The 12337-nt window shown below is 52.8% G+C and overlaps 1 protein-coding gene across 3 annotated transcripts in view; it reads left to right on the top strand.

Annotated features, from left to right (window-relative positions):
• The window catches only part of LOC143964305 (C-type lectin domain family 10 member A-like), an 82118-nt gene that overhangs the window by 26631 nt on the left and 43150 nt on the right, over positions 1 to 12337 (top strand). For all 3 annotated transcript variants that reach the window (XM_077474005.1, XM_077474003.1, XM_077474004.1), the window contains one exon: positions 9872 to 9943. In XM_077474005.1, coding sequence (XP_077330131.1) covers positions 9872 to 9943 — 72 coding nt within the window. The remainder of the gene's footprint in view (positions 1 to 9871; positions 9944 to 12337) is intronic.

Raw genomic sequence — 12337 nt, 5'->3', positions numbered from 1 at the left:
GCAGGCCCCGGAGTCAAGGATGGCGTTGACGTGGATCGTTCTTTCCTGCAGCTGAAATGAGAGCAGAAGGGCAACATGGAAAGTGTTGGAAGGCAGGGTTACGGAACTGTGAGACACAGAAGAGAGGCACTTACGTGTCTTAACAGGGCAGTTGGTCACGTAATGTCCGGAACCGCCACAATACAAGCACAAGTTCATCTGTCGGCGGCGGACTCGCTCTTTAGGTGACAGGGTAGGCCGGAGTAATTCGAGCTGCATGGGTTCCTCAGTAGCTTGAGCAACACTGGCAGGCGTTGCGAAAGGCCCGGAATTTAGAGCGGTCATCTGCAAACCTCTCCGGAATGGGAACCCTAGGTTCAGGTGGAAGCATCATAACGGGCGAATGGGTGGCTGGCTGAACAGGAGGAGGCTGAGGTGTGGCGACTGATGAACCGGGAGTAGAGAGATGCTGAACACGCTCCTCCAACCTGGTGTAACCATCCTGAAGGGACTTCACGGCCTGGGTGAGGGCCGCAAGGTGCGAGCAGATCTCCTTCATGGCGGAGGCCCCTTCCGCAGACTCAGTCATGGCTGTTCGTACTGTTAGGATTTCAGATGGTGAGTCTGACTTGGTGGAAGGAGACCTCTCTTACGACTCTGGTTCAAGTCTCTCTGGAGTGGGAACAGAGGGACAGGAGCACAGCGGGGTAGGAGCGTCCGGCCAGATGCAGCAGCAGGTGCTAGGAAGGTGGAGATCTTCAGGTGCAGGAGCTCTCTGTAGCAAGAAGGCAGCCGGTGGAGATTGGCAACAGGCCGTGGTACCAGGACGGGTGGAGCACGGGTCTGGAGAGGCAGAGGCAGGCCCGGATGGATCTCTGGGTGAGGAAGCAGCAGACACAGAAGCAAGCAGGAGCCAGCAGAAGAATCAGATAACAAGCAGGGGTTCGGCAACAGGTATCAGTCCAAGAAGGGTCAAACAAGCCGGGATCGGAGCAGGAGAGGTCAGCAGAGTCAAACGGAGCCGGGTCAGGTATCAGGTAGGGTTCAGGCAGAATAACAGATAGCTTCAGGTACTAGCTGCAGATGAACAGCACAGAACATCCGCAGCTGTGCCTTTAAAAAGGGCCACTGGCGCCAATCGCGCTAACGCGCACACGTGCATGCGTGTGCCGCGCGCACATACGAACGGCGTGTACCCGCGCGCGTCTGGAGACGCGCGTGCCCACGACAACCCGCGGCACGGACGCGCGTGCGCGTACGGAGACCCGATCACACAGAACGGACGGATTCCTGACAACTGGACAGCCATGTCCGAGCCCACGCAGGGAGCCTCTCCAATGGACGACCTCTGCCACCATCTTGCTGGACTTACCCAAGCGGTGAAGAACCTACAGGAAGGCTATAGCCAGTTGGAGGAACGTGTCCAGGCCCTGTCTGCATCCACCCCAGCTGTTTCCGGGACTTCTGCTGCACCTTCAGTGGTGATGTTGCCGCCAGAGCCCAGGGTACCCACACCTGAAAGATTCTCAGGCCACCGGGGAAGATTCAGGGCATTCCGCAACTCCTGCGAACTTTTATTCGCCTTACAACCAAGGGCCTTTTCCCTCTAATCCACTAAAGTGGGATTTGTCATTTCCCTGCTGACAGGCGAACCCCAGACCTGGGCTCATCTTCTTCTGGAAAAGAAGGATCCTTCTCTTGATACCCTGAACGCCTTCTTTCAGGCCATGTCCCGGCTATATGAGGATCCACAATTAACTGCTAACGCAGAGGCAGCTTTGCATGTGCTGCAGCAAAGCCGCAGACCTGTGGAAGACTACGTATCAGAGTTTAGACATTGGAGTGCTGACACGAACTGGAATAATGCGGCTCTTCGTTATCAATTCCGTATGGGTCTTTCGGAACCCCTGAAAGACGAACTAGCCCGAGTGGGAGACTTTGGAAGCCCTTGTGGATCTGTCAATCCAAATAGACAGACGCTTAAGAGAGCGTCGTTTGGAACGTTCCACAGCAACCTCTCGTCCAGTGTGGATGTTACCTCGGGTACCTAACTCCCCCCATCCGGCCTCTTCTAATTCCACTGCAGCAATCCAGGACCCCCCTGAACCCATGCAGCTGGGTTTACTTAGACCTTCCCTGACACCTGAAGAACGTCAGCGCCGTCGGGCAGGAAACCTTTGTCTATACCGTGGAGACACTTCGTGCGCACTTGCCCTGCAAAGCTTCGTAAGTGCTTTTCCATGTCTCCTGACCTTACTCCTGACTTGCCGAATAGTATCTCCCATCTGACTGTACCCATTCTTTTGCAGCTCCCAGGAGGGAATATCCGAAACAGCGCAATTATTGATTCGGGGGCTTGCAGTGGCTTCATAGACTTGTCCTTTGCCTCAAAATATAACATTCCCCTTCGGTCTAGGGCAAAGGGACTTTCCGTGCATCTGGCCGATGGTTCAACTCTCAAATCTGGTCCAGTAACTCAAGAGACTTTACCTTTGTTTGCCACCATTGCCGGGACTCACCAGGAGTTATTGTGTTTGGACATCAAGTCCCCTTTATTTCCTATCATATTAGGCATGCCCTGGCTGAGAGCCCATAATCCCCAAATTGACTGGAGTTCTGGGAAGATGGAATTATTCTCACCCTACTGCCTCCAACATTGTTTGTCGGGAATCGGCGAAGCCCCCTCCTCTTTGCTCTGCCTGGAAAAAGACGCAGAAACTCATCAAGCCGTGCCCCAAGTTTACCACAGCTTCCTGGACGTTTTTAGCAAAAAGGGCGCTGAGACTCTACCTCCTCACAGGCCATACGATTGCCCGATAGAACTGCTTCCGGGTGCAGAGATTCCTTTTGGAAGAATTTTCCCATTATCGAAACGGAATTGGGAGCCCTGAAGACTTATCTGGACGACAACTTAAGGAAGGGATTTATCCGTCCCTCTACCTCCCCGGCAGGCGCGGGAATCTTCTTCGTAGAGAAGAAGGACCAATCCTTACGTCCCTGTGTTGATTATCGGGCACTCAACAAAATCACCATCAAAAACCGTCATCCTTTGCCGCTTGTGCCCCAACTGTTTCAAAGACTGGGGTCAGCAGCAGTATTTTCCAAGCTGGATCTTCGGGGTGCCTATAATCTTGTCCGCATTCGGTCTGTGCAATGCCCCTGCCACATTTCAGCATTTTGTGAATGACATTTTTAAAGACTATCTGGATCTATTTGTTATCATCTATTTAGATGACATCCTGATCTTCTCCTCCTCCCTGGACGAACATCGGGAACACGTCAGGAATGTTCTATCACGACTCCGCCTTCATGGATTTTACGAAAAATGCATCTTCGAGCAACGAAGTATTCAGTTCCTTGGCCTGATCATTTCGGTAGAAGGCATTGAAATGGACCCCCAGAAGGTTTCTGCCATCCGGGATTGGCCTGCTCCTACGGACAAGAAAGGGGTCCAACGGTTTGTAGGTTTCACAAACTTCTATAGAAAGTTTATTATTGGATTTTCCACCATCATTTCTCCCATCACAGGACTAACCAAACAGGGCCTGAAATTCCAGTGGACTCCCGAAGCTCAAGCGGCCTTTACTACTCTGAAGGACTTGTTCATTTCGGCTTCTATCCTAAAGCATCCCGATCCAACTTTGCCATACATCCTGGAGGTCGATGCCTCCGAGATAGCGGTTGGGGCAGTACTCTCTCAGAGACAAGGACCAAGATCTCTTCTGCACCCAGTTGCGTTCTTTTCTCGCAAATTATCTGAGGCAGAAAGTAATTACGATGTTGGAGATCGGGAACTATTGGCAATCAAGGCGGCTCTCGAAGAATGGCGCTATCTGCTGGAAGGAGCAGCCCATCCGATCCTTATTTACACTGACCATAAGAATCTGGAGTACCTGAAGTCTGCCAAGAGACTGAGACCACGTCAGGCCAGATGGGCACTCTTTTTCTCCAGATTCTCTTTTCATATAACTTACCTCCCCGGGTCAAAGAATACCAAGCCTGACGCTTTGTCTCGTATGTACAGTGAACCTGAAACCTCTTTGCATCCGGACACCATTCTGCCCTCGGGGAATTTTCTTCTGCTTCAAGGGGATTTGCTGTCCCAGATCAAGCAAGCATCCGCTAGTACTGTTCTTCCACCTGACATCACTCTTCTGGCCAAGGATGAACTCTTCTTGTACAAGGACAAGATTTTCGTTCCTCAGGAAGTGCGAGTTCCGGTTCTCAGCTCTTGTCATGACCACTTGCTGGCTGGCCATTTTGGGGTTCATAAGACCTCCGAGCTGCTTCAACGAGACATTCTGGTGGCCACAGTTGAAGAAGGACTGTAAGAAATATGTGGAGGCATGTGTTACCTGCATCCGGAACAAGGGCAGTAAGTCCAGAGCTTGGGGTCTGTTAAAACCATTACCCGTCCCAGAAAGACCCTGGCGGATGATCTCCATGGACTTCATTGTCCAGCTACCACCTTCGGAAGGTTGTTCCACGATCTTTGTGGTAGTGGATAGATTATCCAAAATGGCCCACTTTTTACCAATGAAGGGCACTCCCTCCGCCGCAGAAACAGCCAAGATGTTCATTAAGGAAATCGTGAGACTCCATGGCATTCCTGCGAATATCACGTCGGATCGGGGAGTACAGTTCACGTCAAAGTTCTGGAGGGCACTTTGTGGGGTCCTGAAGATTGATCTCTGTTTCTCCTCTGCTTATCATCCTCAAACCAATGGGCAAACTGAAAGAACAAACCAGACGTTGGAACAGTACTTGCGCTGTTTCTCTTCGTTCTCCCAGGATGATTGGGCTCCTCTTTTACCTCTTGCCGAGTTTGCGTATAATAACTCTGTCCACTCAGCCACGAAACAATCCCCGTTTTTCGCAAACTACGGTTTCCACCCTCTGTTCTTGTTCAACGATCTTCCAGAATGTCCGGTACCAGCGGTTCAGGAAAACCTCGACTCAGATCCAACAACAGGCTTCTGCAGGAGACCATGACGAAGACTCAGAACTATAATAAAGAGGTGTTCGACAAGAGGAGAAGGGGGGAACTTAATCTCAAGGTCGGGGATCAGGTTTGGTTATCCACTCTGAACTTGAAAATGGCCTGCCCATCCAAGAAGTTGGGTCCAAGATTTGTGGGTCCCTTTCCAGTTGTAAGGAAGGTGAATGACGTGGCATATGAACTGAAGTTGCCAGAATTGTTTCAGATCCATCCTGTCTTTCACGTGGCCTTACTCAAGCCAGCTGTTCCAGATCCCTTTGACAGCCAGAAGGTTGCTCCCCCCTGAACCCGTGATCATCGACGGTGAAGTCGAATACGAGGTAGAATCCATCCTGGACTGCAGGGGAAGATGCAATCAAATCCAAATTTTTGGTAAAATGGAAGGGGTACGGGCCTGAAGAAAATTCCTGGGAGCCTGAGTCCAATATCCATACCAGGAGATTGATACTTGCCTTTGAGAGGTCTCATCCGGGTAAGATGGCACAATTGGGCATCCGGAAGCTGCCCCTTGGGGGTGGCAATGTCATGGTCGTCCCCAGAATCCTGGGCATATGGAAGGCCTGCTCACGGAATCCCCACGTTGAGAACTAACCAGTATCCATGGGCGCGCGTTGGCGTGAACGGACGCACGCGGGGGCGTGTTGGTGCGAACGGGCGCACGCGGGTGCGCGATGTTGCGAACGAGCGCACTCGGGTGCGTGATGGAATGAACAGGCGCACGCGGGTGCGCGATGGTATGAACGGGCGCACGCGGGTGCGCGGGATCACGAATGGGTGCACGGTTTCACGCGGGCGTGCGCAGACACGCCGTGTAACCGTTCTTGGTGCCCAAAGGGCTACTTAAGGAACCTGTTACTGTGCCTCTGTGCTGTTCAGTCTACAGCGTGTCCGGTTATTCTGTCTTCTGCTACCTGATTGTCCCTGATTCTTGTTACCCGGCTTGTTCCTGACGACCTCTGCTTGCTGCCAGCCTCTGACCTCCAGCCTGTCTGACCACGCTTCTGTCTCTTCCTGTGTACCGTTGCTGCCCGCCTGTTACCGACCCGGCTTGTACTTTGACCTTGCTTCTGCCACCTGCTGTTCCAGCCAGACTGCCTGTGCCTGCTGTTGTCTGTCTGCTACCAGCTGTTCCAGCCTGACCACCTGTGCCTGCTGTTGTCTGCTGTCTGCTACCAGCTGTTCCAGCCTGACCACCTGCGCCTGCTGTTGTCTGCTACCAGCCGTTCCAGCCTGACCGCCTGTGCCTGCTGTTGTCCGATGTCTGCTACCTGCCGTTCCAGCCTGACCACCTGTGCCTGCTGCTATCTGACCAGTCTACCGGGTGTCTACATTTCCAGCCCTTCTGTGGTTCCTCCACTACTCAAGGTCCAGGCCTGTCCTTCTCCAGCTCGGCACTTGTGCCCTCTGAACTCTAGAACTCCTGTTTCCACCTCCAGGGATTCTCGAGCCAGAGGCTTACGAGAGGCCGCTTCCTGCATTCTGGGCTTCTATACCAGGTACGTGACAGTACCTTCAGCGCAGTATACACCTGTATCTACCTATTTAGCATTGCTCTTCTGTAATTGAGCTATCAGCCATCTGCAGGAGTTTGTGGGTGTTGTCTGTGTGCCCTGAGTGCAGTATACACCTTTGGAGTGTAGATCCGCAGTAATCTGAGATGAGTCACAATTGTTATCATTACAGGTTCTCTTTCCAGTGAAGTTCAGAGCATTCAAGCATCTGTGAGGAACCCGGAGAAAGCCCAAACAGCAACCAGTAAGGCCGCGTACACACGGGCGGACTGTTCGCCCAACCTTGTCCGCTGAACAGTGTTTGGGCGGACAGTCCGCTCGTGTGTGGGCTTTCAGCGGACAGTTTCAGCGGACAGTTGGACGGACAAAGTCTTTCGGAAATTCCGAAAAACTGTCCGCTGAAACTGTGTTTGAGCGAACAGTCCGCCCGTGTGTGGGCCTGTCCGCTGTACTTTCGAAATGAGCGGACTGTTCCCGCTCGGAAAGTCCGCCCATTTCGAGCGCGTGTACAGGTAGGCGGGGCCCGCGAAGGAGACGTCGCGGGCTCCGCCGCCTGGAATGGGCTTAAAGGGGAACCCCAACGCCGAAAAAAATCGGCGTGGGGGTTCCCCCAAAGTCCACACCAGACCCTTGTCCGAGCACGCTACCCGGCCGGCCAGGAAAGGGGGGCGAGCGAGCGCGCCCCCCCTCCTGAGCCGTACCAGGCCGCGTGCCCTCAACATGGGGGGGTGCCTTGGGGAAGGGGGGGCCGCGCGGCCCCCCCACCCCAAAGCACCTTGTCCCCATGTTGATGAGGACAAGGGCCTCTTCCCGACAACCCTGGCCGTTGGTTGTCGGGGTCTGCGGGCGGGGGGCTTATCGGAATCCGGGAGCCCCCTTTAAGAAGGGGGCCCCCGGATACCGGCCCCCCACCCTATGTGAATGAGTATGGGGTACAATGTACCCCTACCCATTCACCTGTGAAATAAAGTACAAAAAAAAACACAACACAGGGAAAAAATATTTTATTGCACAGCTCCGGAGGGTCTTCCGTCTTCGGGGGTCTTCTCGCCGGACTCCTCCGCTATCTGTGTGTAGCTCTTTTACTAGCGGAGGAGTCCGGCTTTCTTCCTCCCCGCCGCCGGCCTCTTCTCCCGACTTCGGGGGTCTTGTCCCCCTCTTCGGTTCTTCTGCCGGGCCACCGCGCCTTCTTGTAGCTCTTTTACAGGCGGTGGCCCGGTCTTCTGTCGCCGCTGCCTTCCGTTCTTCTGTCGCCGCCTTCGGTTCTTCTGCCGGGCCACCGCGCCTTCTTGTAGCTCTTTTACAGGCGGTGGCCCGGTCTTCTGTCGCCGCTGTCGTCGCCGCCGCCGCCGCCGCCGCCTTCCGTTCTTGTTCTTCTTCTTGTTGTTCTTCTTCTTCTCCTGGAGATGTTGACTCGACGAGCTCTCCGGCCGGAATGCCAGGGCCGCGCTGTGCGGTCACTTATATAGTGACAATGGGGCAGTGTCACATGGTATATGTCACATGGGTTGGTCACATGGGTTGATGTCACATGGGGACTATGACATCGTAAGGGGGCGGGGTCACCATGTGACCAACCCATGTGACATATACCATGTGACACCGCCCCATTGTCACTATATAAGTGACCGCACAGCGCGGCCCTGGCATTCCGGCCGGAGAGCTCGTCGAGTCAACATCTCCAGGAGAAGAAGAAGAACAACAAGAAGAAGAACAAGAACGGAAGGCGGCGGCGGCGGCGGCGGCGACGACAGCGGCGACAGAAGACCGGGCCACCGCCTGTAAAAGAGCTACAAGAAGGCGCGGTGGCCCGGCAGAAGAACAGAAGGCGGCGACAGAAGAACGGAAGGCAGCGGCGACAGAAGACCGGGCCACCGCCTGTAAAAGAGCTACAAGAAGGCGCGGTGGCCCGGCAGAAGAACCGAAGAGGGGGACAAGACCCCCGAAGTCGGGAGAAGAGGCCAGCGGCGGGGAGGAAGAAAGCCGGACTCCTCCGTTAGTAAAAGAGCTACACACAGATAGCGGAGGAGTCCGGCGAGAAGACCCCCGAAGACGGAAGACCCTCCGGAGCTGTGCAATAAAATATTTTTTCCCTGTGTTGTGTTTTTTTTTGTACTTTATTTCACAGGTGAATGGGTAGGGGTACATTGTACCCCATACTCATTCACATAGGGTGGGGGGCCGGTATCCGGGGGCCCCCTTCTTAAAGGGGGCTCCCGGATTCCGATAAGCCCCCCGCCCGCAGACCCCGACAACCAACGGCCAGGGTTGTCGGGAAGAGGCCCTTGTCCTCATCAACATGGGGACAAGGTGCTTTGGGGTGGGGGGGCCGCGCGGCCCCCCCTTCCCCAAGGCACCCCCCCATGTTGAGGGCACGCGGCCTGGTACGGCTCAGGAGGGGGGGCGCGCTCGCTCGCCCCCCTTTCCTGGCCGGCCGGGTAGCGTGCTCGGACAAGGGTCTGGTGTGGACTTTGGGGGAACCCCCACGCCGATTTTTTTTGGCGTTGGGGTTCCCCTTTAAGCCCATTCCAGGCGGCGGAGCCCGCGACGTCTCCTTTGCGGGCCCCGCCTACCTGTACACGCGCTCGAAATGGGCGGATTTGCCTCCGCCTTACGTGGGCGAGTCCGTTCATTTCAAAAGTTGAGCGGACTGTTTGGCAAACAGTTCGTTGAAACAGTCCGCTCGTGTGTGGGCAAGTCCGCTCATGCAAATTTTGAGCGGACTGTTTGCCGAAACTGTTTGACGAACAAGGTTGGGCAAACAGTCCGCGCGTGTGTACGCGGCCTAAGATTATCTTATTCCAATCACTGGAACACTTACCCATCAAACCACCTTTCACCACAGTGTGCAAACAGGATGTAGATATCACAAAGCCTCTCTCTGTCTGTTTGTAGAACGATGTATCCAGATATCAAACAAATTAGGTGAATTTTAATAACAAGAAAACTGACATTACAGGTCCATGTAATGTTATGTCTGATTAAATTTAAAAAAATCATATTTTAACAAACGCAACACACAAGGTTCACCATCACTGGCATAAGGGATGAGATCCACCCTGCTACTGTCATCTAGGATCTTGAAGTCATCTAATGTGCCTACAACAAAGGAGGTATATATTCTAGGGTGGGAAAGTCAAAGTTATACTGTGAAACAAGTGATTTTTTTATTGCCTCTACATTGTGGATTCTGACTGTAAATAGGCCGGGTGTGGCTCTCATGTGTTGTACTTTAACAATTTTTGTGAATACATTTATATCATTTTATCAGTGCTTAACTGTATATTATCAGGCACCTGTGAAGTTTGGGTAATGTTCTGTGGGTGTATTGGAGTGTAGATCCGCAGTAATCTGAGATGAGCCACCATTGTTATCATTACAGATTCTCTTTCCAGCGATGTTCAGAGCATTCAAGCATCTGTGAGGAACCTGGAGAAAGTCCAGACAGCAACCAGTAAGATTATCTTATTCCAATCACTGGAACACTTACCCATCAAACCACCTTTCACCACAGTGTACAAACAGGATGTAGATAATGATATCACAAAGCCTCTCTCTGTCTGTTTGTAGAACGATGTATCCAGATATCAAACAAATTAGGTGAATCTTAATAACAAAAAAACTGACATTACAGGTCCATGACTTGATGGGTCCTCTCCTGTCCACTGCAATGGGTGGTTTGTGAGTCTTGACATCATGGGTCTTTGATATTACAGTTCCTCTTCTGTCATCAGCAGTGGGGGAGTCCTGACCTCATGGGTCCTCTTCTGTCCTCAGCAGTGGGTTGATTCTGACCTCAGGGGTCCTCTTCTGTCCTCAGCAGTGGGTTGATTCTGACCTCAGGGGTCCTCTTCTGTCCTCAGCAGTGGGTTGATTCTGACCTCAGGGGTCCTCTTCTGTCCTCAGCAGTGGGTTGATTCTGACCTCAGGGGTCCTCTTCTGTCCTCAGCAGTGGGTTGATTCTGACCTCAGGGGTCCTCTTCTGTCCTCAGCAGTGGGTTGATTCTGACCTCAGGGTCCACTTCTGTCCTCAGCAGTGGCTGGGTCCTGACATCATGGGTCTGTGACATGATAGGGTCCTCTTCTGTCCTCAGCAATGGGTGGATCCTGATGTGATGAGTCTGTGACATGATGGGTCCTTTTCTGCCCTCAACAGTAGCTGGGACCTGGCTTGTGGGTTCTCTTATGTTATCAGCAGTGAGTGGGCCCTGACTTCATGGGCCCTCTTTTTGATGGGTCCTCTTCTGTCCTCAGCAGTGGATGGATCCCGACCTCATGGGTTCTCTTCTATCTTCAGCAGTGGGTGGGTCCTGACCTCATTGGTCCTCTTCTGTGCAGTGTGGTGAAGGGGTCCTTATATGATTGGTCTGCGACATGATGGGGCCTCTTCTGTCCCTACCAGTGGGGGAGTCCTGACTTCATGGGTTCTCTTCTGTCCTCAAAAGTGGGTGGTTTCTGACCTCATGGGTTATCTTCTATCCTCAGCAATAGGTGGGTCCTGATGTCAGACCCATGACATGATGGATCCTCTTCTATCATCGGCAGTGGGTGGGTCCTGACATCATGGTCCCTATCCTGGCTGGGAGGAGGAAGCTGCGGATCATGTTGTCCTTAGTGACCCAGAGGACTCCGGACTGAATGCCTCAGCTAACCTACGCTGCATGGCCTCCCTGAACATGCAAAGCCTGCGGAAGGATCCTCGTATTCTTCGGATCAAGGAGAGGGACCATTACTGGCTGGCCACTCTCCTTGATCCACGGTACAAGGGTAAGGTTGCGGACCTTATATTGCCGTCGCAGAGGGAGCAGAAGATGAGACATCTGTGGGAGGCCTTGCAGAAAGGTCTGTGCAACGTGTTCCCAGAGACTGGGAGGTTACAAACTCCTGGTCCTGGACAACATGTTGCTGAGGCATCGGTCAGAAGGAACGGTGGAGAAGGTGGCCGTCTGACCGATGCATTCAGACAATTTTTTAGTCCGCAGTCCCAAGGTATGATCGGTTCCAGCAACCATCGCCAGCATCTGATTTACATGGTACAGGAATACCTAGGGGCAAAGTCAGACTGACGGACACCTTTCCCACCGATCCTCTGGCTTACTGGGTCTTGAGGATGGATCAATGGCCAGAGCTGGCACAGTGTGCAATTGAGCTACTGGCCTGTCCTGCATCCAGCATTCTTTTCGAAATGCATCTTCAGTGCGGCTGGTGGCTTTGTTACTGATCACAGGGTGCGCCTGTCCACCGACTCGGTTGATCGACTGACCTTCATAAAGATGAATCAGTAATATCACATCCCTTCAAGACTGTCCTGTTATGTTGACTGTCTATCCTCTTCCTCCTCCGCTGATATCTTGGAATAACATTTTTGGTTCTGGGTGATGCCACCAGCCCAATTTTTCAGCCCCTGTTAACAGGGGCGTGTAATTACAATTTTTGATGCAATGCTTTGCAGCAGGGCTCATTCCTGCACTACAACTAGAGTATATTGGAGAGGTTGCAGTGTCGTGGCACCAGCACCAGTGCCTAAGGCCCAATTTTTCAGCCCCTGTGTAACAGGGGCGTGTAATTTAAATTTTTGATGCAATGCTTTGCAGCAGGGCTAATTCCTGCACTACAACTAGAGTATATGGGAGAGGTTGCAGTGTCATGGCACCAGCCCCAGTGCCTAAGGTCCAATTTTTTAGCCCCTGTTTAACAGGGGCATGTAATTACAATTTTTGATGCAATGCTTTGCAGAAGGGCTCATTCCTGCACTACAACTAGAGTATATGAGAGAGGTTGCAGTGTATAGGCCCAATTTTTCGGCCCTTGTTTAACAGGGGCATGTAATTAGAATTTTTGATGCAAT

The sequence above is a fragment of the Lithobates pipiens genome, unplaced genomic scaffold, assembly GCF_037356315.1.
Source record: "Lithobates pipiens isolate NorthernLeopardFrog02 unplaced genomic scaffold, aLitPip1_a1.2 Scaffold_8, whole genome shotgun sequence".
In the NCBI taxonomy this organism is placed as follows: Eukaryota; Metazoa; Chordata; class Amphibia; order Anura; family Ranidae; genus Lithobates; species Lithobates pipiens.
The sequence above is the reverse complement of the archived record's forward strand: the minus strand, read 5'-3'. Positions and strand labels throughout refer to the sequence as shown.